At 44.2% G+C, this 20,593-nt stretch overlaps 1 protein-coding gene across 1 annotated transcript in view; it reads left to right on the forward strand.

The window, feature by feature from the left end:
- prex2 (phosphatidylinositol-3,4,5-trisphosphate-dependent Rac exchange factor 2) overlaps window positions 1-20,593 on the forward strand; it is a 246,130-nt gene that overhangs the window by 125,518 nt on the left and 100,019 nt on the right. Inside the window, exons 23-25 of the mRNA XM_071328774.1 lie at window positions 3,612-3,773; window positions 6,095-6,317; window positions 6,483-6,690. Of these exons, the coding sequence (XP_071184875.1) occupies window positions 3,612-3,773; window positions 6,095-6,317; window positions 6,483-6,690 (593 nt within the window). The remainder of the gene's footprint in view (window positions 1-3,611; window positions 3,774-6,094; window positions 6,318-6,482; window positions 6,691-20,593) is intronic.

Here is a 20,593-nt window from a genome sequence, read left to right on the forward strand (position 1 = left end):
TCTTAAGCTGAGATCGATGCTAATCAAGTGTTATGAAGCCTGCCAGAGAGAGAGCCAGTTCTGAGACGGCTAGCGTTTTGTGATGACTGAGGTGTGGGGTGCTAGCAGACACTAGTGATGGGAAGTTCGGCTCTTTTCACTGACTCTGATCTTTCCGACTCTTTCAGTCAAAAGAACGACTCGTTCGACTCATTTCGTTCATTTGAGCCAGTAATGCCCAGAGCACGCAGGACCCCCTGCCGTTGAACGATGAACAGAAAACATTCTACAAGCCTCTCGTTCAAATATCATTTACCATTAGGGGCTTATTGGAGCTGTCATTTGTGACTGAGACTTGTAAAAGCATGCTTTAAAAAGTGTACATTTGTTAATTGCTCGACGTACAAATAAGACAAGCTCTTGGTACATTTGAAACAAGGTCTAGTTGAGGCCGCAACCGGACTACATTGTGAACGACTCTTGGCGGAATGCATTGCTTGCCTGCCGTGAGGGTGATGAGCCCAATATCGTTCGGGAACTGCAGCACCCCAAACGATTTGGTCTATGGTTCGGGTTTGTTGAGCAGAGGCTGTGTATGTTTTGGTTCTACAAAGCTGTGTCCAACATAACATTCAATTGTTTGCAGTCATTCTTGCACCATGTGATCAATTATCAGTTCTACACATATCTTTTTGTCCTCTATGCTGCCTGCAGCATGATCTATTTTGCCTGCGCACACCTGATAGACGGTTGTTGGTCGGAGGATGTCTCCGAAGTCACTGGTTGAGCGTGTATTAATCCTGCTGTAGAATTCATTGCGGCCAGCAGGTCAAACAAGGTTATTGTGCCAGGGTAGGAACCAATGTGTTGGTCAGTGTTTCCTATGGGACCCTATCATTTTTGGCTACATTAAATGTTTCTTCATGTAGCCAACATATTCATGCTTCCCCTATTCCTCTTTGATTTAGAAGATACTGTTGCACAGACGACATGCTGATTTAGGCGGAGAGGGATGACTCAAGTTGCGGTGTAAACTATAAAAATGGACGTTACACACGGCATATTACATTTAACAAACCAAACATTCAAATACCGTTATAGAAGGTAAAGTAACAACCCAAACCTGTCCGTGCATCCCAAACCGTTATTTGGGGCGGCAGGTAGCCTAGTGGTTAGACCGTTGGACTAGTAACCAAAAGGTTGCTAGATCGAATCCTCAAGCTGACAAGGTAAAAATCTGTCGTTCTGCCCCTGAACAAGGCAGTTAACCCACTGTTCCTAGGCCGTCATTGAAAATAAGAATTTGTTCTTAACTGACTTGCCTAGTTAAATAAAGGTCAAATAAATACTTAAAATACGATATTTCCCCCAGCCCTAACGTAAAGACACTTCCCTAATGTGGAAGACGACCTCCCTGCAAAATATCTGCACACTGTGACAACACTTCAACGAGTTATCAACAAAAGTTGTTTTGAGCGAGGAAAAGTAAAAAATAAAAAAAAAACAGATCTGGAAGTGTTTTTCAGTTGTAGAGTACCAAACATATGTTATTTTCTTAACCCATCTAGTAAATAGTGGCAGCACAGGTTTTAAGTTTCATGCTCGCTAGTCTTGGATGCTAGCCAGGGAGAAGTTACATGGGGATGCGGCGGAAGTATTATTGGTAGGACTAAGCAGGAATAATCATTGAAAACTGTGAGAAACCATCTACATTCCTATTAAAGTGAGATGAGGAAAGGATGGTTAATATAGCTCAGCTATTATGTGATCCATTTTAGTCTGATTTTAATATTGTAAGGCTTTCAATATTGTGGTTGCGAGGTATGCGATGTTGACGCATGGTTCATTTTCGAAAATTACAAACCTATAGCCTTGTTTATTGAATTGACACAGATATGAAATGATGGCCGATGGTACATTTGTTGAAAGTAACAAGCGTGGAAATAAGACAGATATTGTGCACTTCTCACCGGTCGCTACTTTCGTCCCACGCCTATGTTACTTCGGCCCCGCCAGCAAGAACAGAAGTAGCGTTAGAGTAGGTCTGTCTATATCATTTCAACTCATTTACCCTAGAAATGAAATGACAGTTTCTAATGGTGGAGGACACACTGTATATAAATTGTTTGTCATAAAATATAGTGACTAGCTTATCGATCTCTGAGTTTTGGATCAAAACAAACAGTGTTACTTCTGTCCCGGTTCTCCCCAACCCGATCTGATCTTTGTTGTGCGTTAGGACTGTTTTAGTTCTGTTCTCATACCTGAAATAGCTTTATCAGATTGGTCCCCATTTGTCTGGGTCACGCACACACACAAGCACACGTGTGTGCACGCACACAGACGCACACCAGACCGCAAACCAGCATGGATTTACGACAACAGTAAGACTTGTCAGACACTTGAACCCAGGCCAAATCTATGACTTGTTCTGGATATTAAAAGTCTGTCTGTGTCTCGTCCCCCAGAAACTAAAATACATTTTAGTGTTATTACAAACATCTGCCCCACTAGTCCTGGGTTGAGAGAGAGAGAGAGCGAAAGATAGAGAGGGTATGAGGGAAACAGAGGGGGAAGAGAGAGAGAGAGAGAGTGAAAGATAGAGAGGGTATGAGGGAAACAGAGGGGGAAGAGAGAGAGAGAGAGTGAAAGATAGAGAGGGTATGAGGGAAACAGAGGGGGAAGAGAGAGAGAGAGAGAGAGTGAAAGATAGAGAGGGTATGAGGGAAACAGAGGGGGAAGAGAGAGAGAGAGAGAGCGAGAGAGAGAAAGATAGAGAGGGTACGAGGGAAACAGAGGAGGGAGAGGGAGAGGGAGAGGGAGAGGGAGGGAGGAGAGGGAGAGAGAGAGAGAGAGAGAGAGAGAGAGAGAGAGAGAGAGAGAGAGAGAGAGAGAGAGAGAGAGAGAGAGAGAGAGAGAGAGAGAGAGAGAGAGAGAGAGAGAGAGAGAGAGAGAGAGAGAGCTCGGTGTGATGTTGAATTTTAATATCACAAACGCTGCTGGGCACTTCATCTCTCCTCCACTCCTCTCCTCCTCCCGCTGTTACATTTCCCCTGTCGTTCTTCTTCTCTTCTGGTGGGCGTCCAGTTAAAAAAACAACAGAAAGAGTTTTTTTTTCCTCCGTCACTCTTGCCTTTTCTGCAACTCTGCTTCTTTGGACTTTCTGTTTTCTGTCTGTGATTTAAAGCTGCACTATGTACGTTTTTTGGCGACCCGACCAAATTCATACAGAAATGTGAGTTCTAGATCTGTCAGTCTAATTAAAAGCAAGTCTAATGAGCTGTAGATCTGTTCTGTGTGTGCTATTTCTATGATTCCTGTTCTTAAGTTTAGTTTTTGCCTATTACTTTCAGTTTAGTACAAAGAAAAGCTGAAAATACCATATTTTTGGTTATGGAAAATATATTTCACAGCGGTTTAGATGGTACTTTGAATCTACACTATGCATAGCTTGTTTTGTTCACATAAACTGAAATTAGGTGAACTATTTGAATTTTTGCAACCAGGAAATAGTGGAGCGATTTCTGCATATTGCACCTTTTTAAGGATTGGATAGGACCTTTTACCCTTATAAGTTACATGTAATAAAGTCAGCCTCCTTCTCTCTAACCTTTGTCCTTCAACCCTGTCAGATCCTGGAGGCGCTGGCGCATAGTGATGACACGCTGGTTCAGATGTGCAGTAGACTGAGCTCCAGCTGTGACGTCATCCCTGAGAACCTGCAGGTCCGCTTCAGCGCCATGTGTGGAGAGCGGGTGGAGCACATTAACAGACGTATCACCAACTACAGAAAGGTACGGCGTGTGGTGGTGGGGGACGGGTGTGTGGTGCTTACGTGCGTGCGTGCCCAAACGTGTGTGTGTGTGTGTGTCTCTCAGGTTGTTGTGAACAAAGTAAAGCAAGGATTTACATCATCTCCCATTGCGAAGACACATTTTCCTCTGTCAACACATGAATAATTTTACTAAATAGTATATGATAATATAAAGCACCATTCATTCTACTACTCTAGACAGGATGCCATGACCACTTCACTGCTGACACTTCTGTTATCAGAGCATCGTTACATTTCCACTGAATGGCTGCATTCCAAATAGCACCCTATTCCCTAGAGCACTACATAGCCCGTAGGGCTCTGGTCAAAAGAAGTGCACTATGTACGGAATAGGGCACTATTTTTTTCGCCCAATATTTTGCTGTGGAATTTGAATGTGTCTGTTTATATGCCGGATGAAAGATCAACAGAAAATAATGAACGAGTGTCACCCCCTGTATTCGCCGAGACAGACCGAGACAGACCGAGACAGACCGAGACAGACCGAGACAGAGCGAGACAGACCGAGACAGACCGAGACAGACCGAGACAGACCGAGACAGTTATTTACCAGGGATGTTGACGCCGGCCGGTCAGATTGACATGAGAAGTGAGAGGTTATGAACAAGATGCGCTCTTACGTCAACAAGGTAGAACACTGGCCTGCTGAAATGTAATCAGCTCTTCTTGACCCTTGAGAGAGGTCTGGATAATATTTAGGTAAGCGTGCGTGTGGTTTGTGTATGTGAGCACGTGTTTATATGTGAGAGAGAGAGGGGGGGGGGGATAATCACTTCTAAACTCTGGCTATACCTTTGGTGGAGCCTTGGATTAACCACAGCTGGATAGACTAAAGATCTACATCCTGGCCTAATGTTGTGTAATAACTCCCCCCTGTACATGTGCCATTCCAGTGGAGTGAGGGAGAGAGGGAGACCGTTATGTAGATAGCCTGGTGGGTCGGCCGGCTACTAGTGATGGGAAGTTTGGCTCTTTTTACTGACTCCGATCTCTTTGACCCGTTCAGTCGAAAGAACGACTCTTTCGACTCCTTTCGTTAATTTGAGACAGTAACGTCATTTTGTGATTGCTAGGCGTACAAATATGATGATTTATTTGAAACGAGGTTCAGCTGCGACCGCAACCGGACTACATTTGTGGAAGGAATGCAATGGCTTGACTGCCTCAAGGGAGATTTGCCCAGTAGGCTATCAATCGTTTGCGATGTGTGTGAATGTTATGTAGGGTCTGTGACAGAGGGTTCACCCAAAAATGTTTTTAGGATGCTGAACATACCCCGCAGGCACCTAGCATATTAACACACAGAGATGCTATCAGTCACTTAGTTAGTACGCAGACCAGGGGAGCATGGCTTACAGTACAGCGTTTGGTGGCGTGCAGATTTATGTTCCTGTTTTCCATGGTTGTGTATGAGATTTACCGTGCAGCCCAGGGGAAGTATATATTCATTTAAACAATATAGTATTTATATTGTCCAGGGTAATGTATCTGACAGAAGACATTTCTTCTTCTGGTTTCAATGGAAACTGCCAAACCACAATACACTATGATGGATCTCTCTATTTGTCCGGTGTTTGTTAGTTCTGCATGGACGTATGTGAATGGAAAACCCCCCTCTGAAACACATGCACAAGCATGCAACCGAGATGAAACCATACCGAGGAAGAAGGTCGAGCATCTTGAAGTGATACGTCTTCATAGAACGTATCAGTGAAGAAGAAGAGCTGTTTAATGTTACCTGTTTAAAATACTTCGTCAGACTGTGTGCAATAATTCTCTGGTTTCAGTTAAATCACCCAGCCCAGCCTTAAACATGGTTATACTTATGAATGAGTGTGTTGATAGGTGATGTGTTTCAGGGTTCAGAGTTGCTCAGACTTGTAAATACTCCACATAAACACAGACTCTGGTTGTTTGTTACGCACATTCTGTTTCCTGTGTCCAAACGTTGATGAATGGCTAATGGCTCAAATATTTAACATAAATCAATGGATTGCAGAGGGGAATGTAAATGATTCTGACAGGGGTATTCTGACCAGATTATTACTGCTTGGCAAAAGCCTGCATCCAGAGACCGAAAGAGCTAGGATTCAAGTAACTTTCCCCAAATTCTAAGGTTTTACAGAAATCCCGGCTGTAAGATTCCTGGAATAAGCAGGAAATAATGGAATCCCCAAACAGGGGTTTCTGGAAACTTGGGAATTTTGCAATCCTGAAGAGAGCATCACCAAAGCATTGTTAAATGCTAACTCCCACCATCTCTCTCTCTCCTCCCTCCAGTTCTCGCGGGTGTTGAAGAACAGGGCGTGGCCCACCTTTAAGCAGGCTAAAACCAAGGTGTCCCCGCTCCACAGCAGCGACTTCTGCCCCACCAACTGCCATGTGAACGTGATGGAGGTGTCCTACCCCAAAACCACCACCTCTCTGGGCAGCGCCTTCGGAGTGCAGCTGGACAACAGGAAGAGCTCTACCCTGGAGAGAGGAGGTCGTAACGCCGAACAAGGTGAGAGAATAGCACTAAGCCCTGACCTCTGACCCTAACCCTGGAGGGGGGGGCGGCAGATAGCCTAGCGGGGTTAGAGAAGGAGCCAGCAACGGAATTTGTGGTCATCTTGCTAGGATGCCAATGTCCATTGTAGTGCTCTGTTTAATTCTGTCCGTCTCCCAGGTAAGCTGAACCCCATGGTGTACGTACAACACACCATCACCAGTATGGCAGCTCCGTCAGGTCACAGTCTGGGTCGTACGGAGGGTCACGGCCTCCGCTTCCTGCTCCGGGAGGATGACCTGCTGATCTTGGACTCCTACCAGAAACTACTGGGCAAGCTGACCACGCTGGTGAAAGAGATGGAGGGCCACGCCTCACAGATACACGAGTGAGTCTGGCAGCACACACGCACGTACACACACGTACACAGATATGTGCAGGCACACACACAGACGTGCGCACGCCTGCCATGCACGTACGCACTCATGGTGGAGGCACACACACCCTTACTCAGAAGTATTTTGTTTGTCACTTCAGGAGTGGAAGAATTTGTTTATTTGTCGGAGACTATTGGTTTGATTTCCATTTTAATATGCACTGCATGGACGGTGAAACCGGCTGGGGAGAAAATAGATTTTGTAATAAGCAGAGGAAATTGTGTGATATGTAAAGACCGGCGACTGCTTCCGCTGATGCCGTTTCCCCTATTATAAACACACACGAGCACATGTACACACACACACACTAGTATAAACTGGTCCTCCGGATACATGTGAGCCTCATAAAGTGAGGCGTAGTTTTAGAAGGGCATTGTGTGTGATATAGTGGTCTCTAGTGAGTGAGTGGTCTCTGGTGAGTGAGAGGAGACTTAGTCATTCTCTCTCAGGTTGTTACTCTAGTGCGTGTGTGCGCGTGTGTGTGTGTTTCCTTGCTGGCCATGCTTGTTCCAGTGCTGTTGATGGATTCATTGGTTCACAGGTTCAGAGTCACAGGGAGGAAATGTGAAACACTGACATCTGACAGGAACCACACACACACACACACACACACACACACACACACACACACACACACACACACACACACACACACACACACACACACACACACACACACACACACACACACACACACACACACACACACACACACACACGCTTCTCAGCACGGATGTTAATGACATGCTTCTGTCAATGCTAATTAGTGTATGCACACATTGTGATGCACTGAGACATTCCTTAAAGGTAGTCACACACACACACACTCCCACAACCACCCCCATACAAGCACATACCTTCCTCCCAGTTATGTAAAATAGCTCATTAAAGGTGATCTGTAACAGGCTACAGCATTGTCAGACCGCGAGCAGCAGTACTAATATAACCTGTAATGAGCAGCTAGTCGTGGCGTGGCTAATTTGCTGTGACCTCTATGGGTGTGGGTGTGTCAGTGTTAGCCAGTGGATTACAGAGACTATTGATCGGTCCTCTGATCTCTGATAGGGCCTCTCAGGAACAGCAGAGCAAAATGAGCTCCGGGGCCCTCTTAAACCAGGCAGAGAGGGAGGGTCCATTTTTAAGGGCCCTGATTTAAAAGTTCTCTCTTGCGCTTTCTTTCGTTCTAACCCTCTCCTTCTATCTGTCCCTCGTCCATTCTCTCCAAATATCTTTCTCTTGATTAACCCACTGTCCCTCTTTCACCCCTCTCCCTCTGTTTTTTTCTCTCGCTCTCTCAATTGAAATTTAAGGGGCTTTATTGGCATGGGAAACATATGTTTATTTTTGTTTACAGTAAACATTACAATCACAAAAGTTCCAAAAGAATAAAGACATTTCAAATGTCATATTATGTCTATATATACAGTGTTGTAACAATATGCAAATAGTTAAGGTACAAAAGGGAAAATAAATCAACATAAATATAGGTTGTATTTAGAATGGTGTTTGTTCTTCAGATCACAAATCAGATCACAAATCTTGCTGCTGAATTGCACACTGTGGTATTTCGCCCAATAGATATGTGAGTTTATCGAAATTGGATTTGTTTTGGAATTCTTTGTGGGTCTGTGTAATCTGAGGGAAATGTGTGTGTGTGTTTCTCTCTCGCTCTCTCGCTCTGTCTCTCTCGCTCTGTCTCTCTCGCTCTGTCTCTCTCGCTCTGTCTCTCTCGCTCTGTCTTTCTCGCTCTGTCTCTCTCGCTCTGTCTCTCTCGCTCTGTCTCTCTCGCTCTGTCTCTGTCTCTGTCTCTGTCTGTCTGTGTCTCTGTCTGTGTCTCTGTCTGTGTCTCTGTCTGTCTCTGTGTGTGTAAGTGGCTGTGTGGGGTGTGACTGACCTTGTCTCCTGTCTTTTGTGCTGTAACGATGTATTGATGAATTGAAGCTTTCACATTTGGAACAAAGGATACTTTTATTTCACAATCAGCATTTCCTTCCTTCCCCCTCCAAAGTAGAGACGGATTTCCAACTTCCAACCTCACTGGAGGGAATGGGGATGTTTCAGTAATGGGAAAAGAGAGAGCGGACATGGAATGATTATTAGTTGCACAACTTCTTGGCGGTGGTTCCTTGGCGTTGACCGTTTAGAAGCACCACAACCTTTGACCTTTTGCATCAGGACCCCAAACATGGAGTCACACAGCTGTCCGAGGACGTGCCTGGTGACATGGTTTATATCTCTACTAGAGGTCGACCGATTAATCGGAATGGCCGATTTAATTAGGGCCGATTTCAAGTTTTCATAACAATCGGAAATCTGTATTTTTGGACACCGATTTGGCAGATTTATTAATTTTATTTTTTACACCTTTGTTTAACTAGGCAAGTCAGTTAAGAATACATTCTTATTTTCAATGACGGCCTAGGAACGGTGGGTTAACTGCCTTGTTCAGGGGCAGAACGACAGATTTTTACCTTGTCAGCTCGGGGATTCAATCTTGCAATCTTACGGTTAACTAGTCCAACGTTCTAACCCACCTGCCTTACATTGCACTCCACGAGGAGCCTGCCTGTTACGCGAATGCAGTAAGAAGCCAAGGTAAGTTGCGAGCTAGCATTAAACTTATCTTATAAAAAAACAATCAATCAATCAATCATAATCACTAGTTAACTACACATGGCTTTTGATATTACTAGTTTATCTAGCGTGTACGGCGTTGCATATAATCGATGCGGTGCGCATTCGCAAAAAAGGACTGTCGTTGCTCCAACGTGTACCTAACCATGAACATCAATGCCTTTCTTAAAATCAATACACAAGTATATATTTTTAAACCTGCATATTTAGTTAATATTGCCTGCTAACATGAATTTATTTTAACTGGGGAAAATGTGTCACTTCTCTTGCAACAGAGTCAGGGTATATGCAGCAGTTTGGGCTGCCTGGCTCGTAGCGAACTGTGTGAAGACTATTTCTTCCTAACAAAGACAGCCAACTTCGCCAAACGGGGGATGATTTAACAAAAGCGCATTTGCGAAAAAAAGCACAATCGTTGCTCGACTGTACCTAACCATAAACATCAATGCCTTTCTTAAAATCAATACACAGAAGTATATATTTTTAAACCTGCATATTTAACAAAAAGAAATCCAGGTTAGCAGGCAATATTAACCAGGTGAAATTGTGTCACTTCTCTTGCGTTCATTGCACGCAGAGTCAGGGTATATGCAACAGTTTGGGCCGCCTGGCTCGTTGCGAACTAATTTGCCAGAATTTTACGTAATTATGACATAACATTGAAGGTTGTGCAATGTAACAGGAATATTTAGACTTATGGATGCCACCCGTTAGATAAGATACGGAACGGTTCCGTATTTCACTGAAAGAATAAACTTTTTGTTTTCGAGATGATAGTTTCCGGATTCGACTATATTAATGACCTAAGGCTCGTATTTCTGTGTGTTATTATGTTATAATTAAGTCTATGATTTGATAGAGCAGTCTGACTGAGCGATGGTAGGCACCAGCAGGCTCGTAAGCATTCATTCAAACATCACTTTCGTGCGTTTTGCCAGTAGCTCTTCGCAATGCTACAAGCATTGCGCTGTTTATGACTTCAAGCCTATCAACTCCCGAGATTAGGCTGGTGTAACCGATGTGAAATGGCTAGCTAGTTAGCGGGGTGCGCGCTAATAGCGTTTCAAACGTCACTCGCTCTGAGACTTGGAGTAGTTGTTCCCCTTGCTCTGCATGGGTAATGCTGCTTCGAGGGTGGCTGTTGTCGATGTGTTCCTGGTTCGAGCCCAGGTAGGAGCGAGGAGAGGGACGGAAGCTATACTGTTACACTGGCAATACTAAAGTGCCTATAAGAACATCCAATAGTCAAAGGTATATGAAATACAAATCGTATAGAGAGAAATAGTCCTATAATTCCTATAATAACTCCAACCTAAAACTTCTTACTCATGTTAAAAGGAACCACCAGCTTTCATATGTTCTCATGTTCTGAACAAGGAACTTAAGCATGAGCTTTTTTACATGGCACATATTGCACTTTTACTTTCTTCTCCACCACTTTGTTTTTGCATTATTTAAACCAAATTGCACATGTTTCATTATTTATTTGAGGCTAAATAGATTTTATTGATGTATTATATTAAGTTAAAATCGTCCGATTAATCAGTATCGGCTTTTTTCTGGCCTCCAATAATCGGTATCGGCTTTGACAAATCATAATCGGTCGACCTCTAATCTCTACCGCTTCTCCTCTCTTCTCCTCACGTCCTGTATCACGTCAAGTCCTCCTCTCCTGGTAATTTTCACATTTGTTTATTTTCTCTTCTGCCCCAGTTCTCTCTTCCAACCTTTTCTCCTCCTAACTTATGTCCCCCTATCCCCCCGCCTCTCCTCCTCTCCCGCCTGCGTCTACCAGGGCAAGAACAGAATGTCCATCCATTTCTCATCCAAGAGATTAGAACACTAACAAAGTCTGTCTCAAATGACACCCTGTTCCTTATACAGTACACTGATTTGGACCAGGGCCAATTGGGCTGGGTCAACCAATAGGGCTGAGTCAACCAATAGGGCTGGGTCAAAAGTAGTGCTCTATACAGTACCAGTCAAAAGTTTGGACATTCAAGGGTTTTTATTTTTACTATTTTCTACATTGTAGAATAATAGTGAAGACATCAAATCTATGAAATAACACACATGGAGTCATGTAGTAACCAGAAAAGTGTTAAACAAATCCAAATATGTTTATATTTGAGATTCTTCAAAGTAGCCACCCTTTGCCTTGATGTCAGCTTTTTCACACTCTTGGCATTCTCTCAACCAGCTTCATGAGGTTGACTACAGTCATCCAAGCAAAAAGAAGGCCCAATACAGTGCCTTCATAAAGTATTCACACACCTTGACTATTTACACATTTTGTGGTGTCATTTTTTGTCAACGATCTACACAAAATACTCTAATGTCAAAAATGCGAACATTTGTAAAAAGCTTCATGAGGTAGTCACCTGGAATGCATTTCAATTAACAGGTGTGCCTTGTTAATTTGTGGAAATTCTTTCCTTAATGCGTTTGAGCCATTCACAGGTGTTGTGACAAGGTAAGGGTTGTATACAAAAGATAGCCCTATTTGGTAAAATACCAAGTCTTTATTATGGCAAGAACAGCTCAGATAAGCAAAGAGAAACGACAGTCCATCATTACTTTAAGACATGAAGGTCAGTCAATCCGGAACATTTCAAGAACTTTGAAAGTTTCTTCAAGTGCAGTCACACAAACCATCAAGCGCTATGATGAACTTGACTCTCATGAGGACCGCCACAGGAATGGAAAACCCAAAGTTAACTCTGCTGCAGAGGATAAGTTCATAAAAATAACTGCACCTCAGATTGCACCCCAAATAATTGCTCCACAGAGTTCAAGTAACAAACACATCTCAACATCAACTGTTCAGAGGAGACTGCGTGAATCAGGCCTTCATGGTCGAATTCCTTCAAAGAAACCACTACTAAAGGACACCAATAAGAAGAAGACACTTATTTGGGATAAGAAACACGAGCAATGGACATTAGACCGGTGGAAATCTGTCCTTAAGTCTGAGTCCAAATTTGAGATTTTTGGTTCCAACAGCCGGGTCTTTGTGATATGCAGAGTAGGTGAACAGATGTTCTCCGCATGTGTGGTTCCCACCGTGAAGCATGGAGGAGGAGGTGTTATTGTGTGGGGGTGCTTGGCTCGTGACACAGTCAGTGATTTATTTAGAATTCAAGGCACACTTAATCAGCATGGCTACCACAGCATTCTGCAGCGATACGCCATCCCATCTGATTTGCACTTAGTGGACTATAATTTGTTTTTCACCAGGACAATGACCAAACACACCTCCAGGCTGTGTAAGGGCTATTTGACCAAGAAGGAGAGTGATGGAGTGCTGCATCAGATAACCTTGACTAGTATTCTACAATCTAGAAAATAGTAAAAATAAAGAAAAACCCTTGAATGAGTAGGTGTGTCCAAACTTTTGACTGGTACTGTATATTGAATAGAGTGCCATTTGGGACGCATCCAACCTCTCCGGTCCAGTCAGCTCCAGTACTTTACATCTGTCCACTCTAACATGTTCACTTCCTCTCTGATTAAACCATGCTGATGCACTATTAAGAACCTGACTGAGGTAAAGGCTTTGTAATGCAGATGCTCTTATCGATCTTGTGAGGGTGATTGATGTCTATTGAGCCTATAGAGCTTGTCAAGGGGCTTGATTAAAGGTTTATGTATATAAAGCTATTCAGGACACACTTAGGGGAGAGCTCTGAGAGTTGGTCGCTCTCGCTCTCTTTTTGCATCTTTCCTTCTCTCCCTTCTGTTTCTCTCTCGCTCTCTTTCTCTGTTTCTTTCCTTTCTCGCTATTCTTTCTCTCCTTTCTCTCTCTCTTCGCTCTCTTTTCTCTCGCTTGCTTTCCTCTCTTCTCTTTCTCTCTCTCTCTCTCGATCCCGTCCCTGACCCAGTGTTGTGGTCCTGTCATTGTTATTAGTGGTTTAAGCAGCAAATGACCGATCTGCATGAAACTTTATACTTTTGTATACATAGTGTATGTGGACACCCCTTCAAATGAGTGGATTCAGTTATTTCAGCCACACCCGTTGTTGACAGGTGTATAAAATCGAGCACACAGCCATGCAATCTCCATAGACAAACATTGGCAGTACAATGGCCTTACTGAAGAATTCATTGACTTTAAACATGCCACCTTTCCAACAAGTCCGTTCGTCAACTTTCTGCCCTGCTAGAGCTGCCTCAGTCATCTGTAAGTGCTGTTATTGTGAATTGGAAACGTCTAGGAGCAACAACGGCTCAGCCGCGAAGTGGTAGGCCACACTAGCTCACAGAATGGAACCGGCGAGTGCTGAAGCGCGTAGCGCTTAAAAATCGTCTGTCCTTGGTTGCAACACTCACTACCGAGTTCCAAACTGCCTCTGGAAGCAACGTCAGCACAAGAACTGTTCGTCAGGAGCTTCATGAAATGGGTTTCCGTTGCATAGCAGCCGCACACAATCCTAAGATCACCATGCTTAATGCAAAGCGTCTGGAGCAAAAAAATTGAAAATGACGCCTACAGAGAGGGCTGCCGTGCTTCTAGTTCTTAGGAAACTTTCCAGTATTTCGTTTTTTTATGTATTATTTCTTAAATTATTAGCCCAGAATTTTTTTAGTAGCCCAGCTGAAAAGGACTATTGGATATCAGAGCGGCAGTAACTCACCAGCACTACCAGCATTACGACCAGAAATATGACTTTCCCGAATCGGATCCTTTGTTGCCCTGGTGTGCACCTCCAGGGCAATTGAACTGAATCCAGAGGCCGACCCAAAACACTGCCGGCGGAGGAGAGGTACTCGGAGTGGTCTTCTAGTTCGACTTAGGAGGCGCGCACATCACCCACCGCTTCCAAGTATATTACTCGCTAATGTCCTGTCTATGGATAATAAAGTTGACGAGCTTAGGGCGAGGATTGTTTTCAGAGAGACATCAGGGATTGTAACATACTCTGTTTCACAGAAACATGGCTCTTACAGGATATACTGTCAGAGTCCGTCCAGCCAGTTGGGTTCTCCGTTCATCGCGCAGACAGGAATAAATATCTCTCCGAGAAGAAGGGCAGGGGAGCATGTTTCATGATTAACGACTCATGGTGCGATTGGGATAACATGCAGGATCTCAAGTCCTTTTGTTCACCCGACCTAGAATACCACACAATTAAATGCTGGCTGTATCATCTCCAAGAAAATAATTTTCGGTTATAGTCACAGCCCTCAAAGAACTTCACTAGACTTTATGCAAACTGGAAACCACAGGACTCATTTATTGTATCTGGGGATTTTTACAAAGCAAATTGTAGAAAAAGGCTGCCGAAGTTCTATCAGGACATTGACTGTAGTACGCGCGCTGCTAAAACACTTGACCACTGCTACTCCAACTTCTGGGATGCCTACAAGGCCCTCCATTTGGCAAATCTGATCATGACTCCATTTTGCTCCTCCCTTCCTATAGGCAGAAGCTAAGGACTATTCAATGCTTATCTGACCAATCGGAATCCACACTTCAAGACTGTTTTGATCACACGGACTGGGATATGTTCCGGGTAGCCTCTAAGAATAGCATTGACGAATATACTGATACGGTGACTGAGTTTATCAGGAAGTGTGTAGGAGATGTTGTACCCACTGTACTATTAAAACCTACCCTAACCAGCAACAGTGGATAGATGGCAGCATTCGTGCAAAACTGAGAGAGCGAACCACTGCAGTTTAACCATGGCAAGGTGACTGGGAATATGGCAGAATATTAACAGTGTAGTTAATCCCCTTTGTAAGGCAATCAAACAGGCAAAACGTCAGTATAGAGACAAAGTGGAGTCGCAATTCAATGGCTCAGACACTAGACGTATGTGGCACGGTCTACAGACAATCACAGACTTTAAAAGGAAAACCAGCCACGTCACGGACACCAACGTCTTGCTTTCAAACAAGCTAAACACTGTCTTCGCCCGCTTTGAGGATAACACAGTGCCACCGACGTGGCCCGCTACCAAGGACTGTGGGCTCTTCTTCTTCGTGGCCGATGTGAGTAAGACATTTAAGAGTGTTAACCTTTGAAAGGCTGTCGGCCCAGATGGCATCCCTAGCCTCGTCCTCAGAGCATGTGCAGGCCAGCTGGCTAGTGTGTTTACGGACATATTCAATCTCTCGCTATCAAAGTCTGCTATCCCCACATGCTTCAAGATGTCCACCCTTGTTCCTGTACCCAAGAAAGCAAAGGTAACTGAACTAAATGGCTATTGCCCCGTAGCACTCACTTCTGTCATCATGAAGTGCTTTGAGAGACTAGTCAAGGATCATATCACCTCTACCTTACCTGACACCCTAGACCCACTTCAATTTGCTTAACGCCCCAATAGATCCACAGATGATGCAATCATCATCGCACTGCACACGGCCCTATCCTATCTGTACAAGAGGAATACCTATGTAAGAATGCTGTTCATTGACTACAGCTCAGCATTCAACACCATAGTACCCTCCAAGCTCATCATTAAGCTCGAGGCCATTGGTCTGAACCCCGCCGTGTGCAACTGGGTCCTGGACTTCCTGACAGGCCGCCCCCAGGTGGTGAAGGTAGGAAACAACACCTCCGCTTCGCTGATCCTCAACACTGGGACCCCACAAGGGTCCGTGCTCAGCCCCCTCCTGTACTCCCTGTTCACCCTTGACTGCGTGGCCACGCACGCCTCAAACTCAATCATCAAGTTTGCCAACAATGACGAGACAGCCTACAGGGAGGTGAGGGCTCAGAGTGTGGTGCCAGGAAAATAACCTCTTACTCAACATCAACAAAACAAAGGAGATGATCGTGGACTTCAGGAAACTGCAGAGGGAGCAACACCCTATCCACATTGACTGGAACGCAGTGGAGAAGGTGGAAAGTTTCAAGGTCCTCGGCATACACATCACTGACAAACTGAAATGGTCCACCCACACAGACAATGTGTGGTGAAGAAGGCACAACAGTGCCTCTTCAACCTCAGGAGGCTGAAGAAATTTGTCTTGGTACCTAAAACCCTCACAAACCTTTACAGATGCACAATTGAGAGCATCCTGTCGGGCTGTATCACTGCCTGGTACGGCAACTGCACCGCCCGCAACCGTAGGGCTCTCCATTGGGTGGTGCCTCCTTCCCAACGCATCACGGGGGGCAAACTAGCTGGGACTGAGAAACTGAAAAACAGCTTCTATCTCAAGGCCATCAGACTGTTAAATAGAATTATATTATATTATATTAATACATTTTGCATCACTGGCACATTAGAGGCTGCTGCCTATATACATAGACTTGAAATCACTGGCCACTTTAATAAATCGAACACTAGTCACTTTAATAATGTTTACATATTTTCCATTACTCATCTCATGTGTATATACTGTATTCTATTCTTTTCTACCGTGTCTTGCCGCCCTGACATTGCTCGTCCAAATATTTATATATTTAATTCCTTCCCTTTACTTAGATTTGTGTATGTTGTGAAAGATATTACTTGTTTGATATTACTGCACTGTTGGCACTAGAAACACAAGCATTTCGCTACACCCGCAATAACATCTGCTAAACATGTGTATGTGGCCAATAACATTTTACTTGATTTGAGCACTTGAAATGCTTTCTCTGGGGGTGAGGAATCATGCGTCACTATCTAGCAGTCCAATGGACAAATCTGGGTTTCGTGGATGCCAGGAGAACGCTACCTGCTCGAAGGCATAGTGCCAACTAATGTTTGGTGGAAGAGGAATAATGGTCTGGGCAGTTTTTCATTGTTTCATTGTTCGGGCTAGGCCCCTTAGTTCCGGTGAAGGGAAATGTTAACGCTACAGCTTACAATGACATTCTAGACATTTCTGTGCTTCCAACATTGTGGCAACAGTTTGGGGAAGGCCTTTTCCTTTTTCAGCATGACAATGTACCCTTGCACAAAGCGAGGTCCAACCAGAAATGGTTTGTCGAGATTGGTCTGGAAGAACTTGACTGGCCTGCACAAAGCCCTGACCTCAACCCCATCGAACACCTTTGGGATTAATTTGAACGTCGACTACGAGCCAGGCCTAATCGCCCCAACATCAGTGTCCGACCTCACTAATGCTCTCGTGGCTGAATGGAAGCAAGTCCCTGCAGCAATGTTCCAACATCTTGTGGAAAGCCTTCCCAGAAGAGTGGAGGCTGTTATAGCAGCAAAGGGGAAACCAACTCCATATTAATGCCCATGATTTTGGAATGAGATTTTCGACAAGCAGGTGTTCACATACTTTTGGTCATGTAGTGTATATAGCATCTATGGACCAAGGTCTCGCAATGGATTTTTTTCCAGGCTAGCATTTCAAACAACATGGCCACTACTGACCAATAAACATTCACATGGGCTTGATCTGGCACATAAATACTTAGAAATCACACACGGATATTCACATCGTAACAAAATGTGATACAAATGTTCCAATCACTGTCAAGCCTCATTCAGATCGACCACACGGTTGCTCTATTATGGGCACATATTTATATAACTTTATCTGTTTGACCCAGAGTCATGGAATTTGGCATACATGTTCAGGGATATAAGTCTAGGTAACCTGTTGAGTATGGTTTTGTTTGGCCACATGGGGGTGCTGTTGGACAGGACAAATCATTAATGCAAGCTCATTGGCTTATAGCAGCCATATTGTTTGAGCTAAATATTGTGTTTGAAGACACGCGTCCGTAGATGCTACATACCAAATTTGGTGCCGATCGGTCCAGAGGTTCTGGAGAATAAAACATTTAAAGTAGTCAACATCATTAAAAATGGTCCAAAATACATCAAAAGGTTAATCTGTTTGATTTTGAGTTTTGATATTTAGCAAGCGTGGTAAGGAGTACAGAAGTACAGTAGCTCATCCTAGAGCAATGTGTCCAATTTGTCCTGATGGTTTCGCTGTGGAGCCATAGCGTGAACCCCGCCATGGCTGCTTGCAGCTACTGTATACAGTGCTTTCGGAAAGTATACAGACCCCTTCACTTTTTCCACATTTTGTTACGTTACAGCCTTATTCCAAAATTGATTAAATTGTTTTTCCCCCCTCATCAATCTATACACAATAGCCCATAATGACAAAGCAAAAACAGGTTTTTAGAAATGTTTGCAAATGTATCAAATATTTCGAACTGAAATATCACATTTCCATAAGTATTCAGACCCTTTACTCAGTACTTTGTTGAAGCACCTTTGGCAGTGATTACAGCCTCGTCTTCTGGGTATGGCGCTACAAGCTTGGCACACCTGTATTCGGGGAGTTTCTCCTATTCTTCTCTGCAGATCCTCTCAAGCTCTAAGGTTTGATGGAGAACGTCGCTACACAGTGATTTTCAGGTCTCTCCAGAGATGTTTGATCAAGTCCGGGCTCTGGCTGGGCCACTCAAGGACATTCCCAAAAGCCACTCCTGTGTTGTCTTGGCTGTGTTCTTAGGGTCGTTGTCCTGTTGGAAGGTGAACCTTCACACTAGTCTGAGCTCTTGAGCAGGTTTTCATCTAGGATCTCTCTGTTCTTTGCTCTGTTCATCTTTCCCTCGATCCTCACTATTCTCCGAGTCCCTGCCGCTGAAAAACATCCCCACAGAATGATGCCGCCACCACCATGCTTCACTGTCAGGGTGGTATTGGCCAGGTGATGAGTGGCGCCTGGTTTCCTCCGGACGTGACACTTGGCATTCAGGCCAAAGAGTTCAATCTTGGTTTCATCAGACCACATAATCTTGTTTCTCATGGTCTGAGAGTCCTTTAGGTGCCTTTTGGCAAACTCCAAGTGGGCTGTCATGTGCCTTTTACTGAGGAGTGGCTTCCGTCTGGCTACTCTACCATAAAGGACTGATTGGTGGAGTGCTGCAGAGATGGTGGTCCTTCTGGAAGCTTTTCCCATCTCCACAAAGGAACTCTGGAGCTCGGGTTCTTGGTCAACTCTCTGACCAAGGCCCTTCTCCCCCGATTGCTCAGTTTGGCTGGGTGGCCAGCTCTAGGAAGAGTTGGTGGTTCCTAACTTCTTCCAGTTAAGAATGATGGAGGCCACTGTGTTCTTGGGAACCTCCAATGCTGCAGAATTGTTTTGATAACATTCCCCATATCTGTGCCTCAACACAATTCTGTCTCGGAGCTCTACGGACAAGGCTTGGTTTTTGCTCTGACCTGCACTGTCTACTGTGGGACCTTATATAGACAGGTGTGTACCTTTCCAAATCATGTCCAATCAATTGAATTTACCACAGGTGGACGCCAATCAAGTTGTAGAAACACCTCAAGGATGGTCAATGGAAACAGGATGCACCTGATTTCATTTTCGAGACTCTTGACAAAGGTTCTGAATACTTATGTAAATAAGGTATTTCTGTTTAAATTTCTTTCATAAATGTGCCAATTTTTTTTTTTTTGCTTTGTCATTGTGAATTATTGTGTGTAGTAGAAAAAAAAGTATCAATTTTAGAATAAGGCTGTAACAAAAATGTGGAAAACGTGAAGGGGTCTGAATACTTTCTGAGTGCACTGTATTTCTCCCTGCTCCCTCTGATTCCCTGCACACAAGCCCTAAGCTACTTACACTTCCTTATTTACGACCAGCCAATCACAGGGCCTGGAACCTTCTCCATGGCAATGGAATGTCACTGCATTCTAGAGGGGCATTGTTGTGGGATCTGGAGTGGGATTTAATGAATGCAGGTCTCCGTTGCTCCTTCTCTGAATGGATAGATGGAGGGATGGATGGAGGGATGGATGGAGGGATAAAGGGGAAAACGACAGGACTTTTGAAATGATAGAGCCTGTATAATCTATCATGTGATGTGATGTGATGTGAGGTGTGAGAGGACATGAGGGCAGTCTGTTAACTCCCCCAAAATGAAACAGTCTCAAGTAAAGCCTGAAACGTGACACAACGGAAAATATACGCAGTGACGGACATGAATGGAATTAGTCTGAAATACAAACAGACATGGCGTGTTAGTGATTTTCTCCCTCCCTGCCTGTATAGGCCAGTCAGGAAGTCCAAGACTGGCATTTATTGGAAATATGGCTCTAAATGACTCCATGTGTTGCTGCAGTTCTGTGAAAATATCCTGGTCTGCATGCTAAATGGCACAATATTCCCGATAGTGTACTATCTAGGGAACAGGGTGCCATTTGGGACGCACCATCGAGCTCTGATCCTCTTCCTCCACAAAGCCCCTGATAGAACCCAGGCATGCAGAGCGAGAGACTGAGTTGAGGGGCTGGTGTGTGT

The sequence above is a fragment of the Salvelinus alpinus genome, chromosome 10 (genome assembly GCF_045679555.1).
Source record: "Salvelinus alpinus chromosome 10, SLU_Salpinus.1, whole genome shotgun sequence".
NCBI lineage: Eukaryota > Metazoa > Chordata > Actinopteri > Salmoniformes > Salmonidae > Salvelinus > Salvelinus alpinus.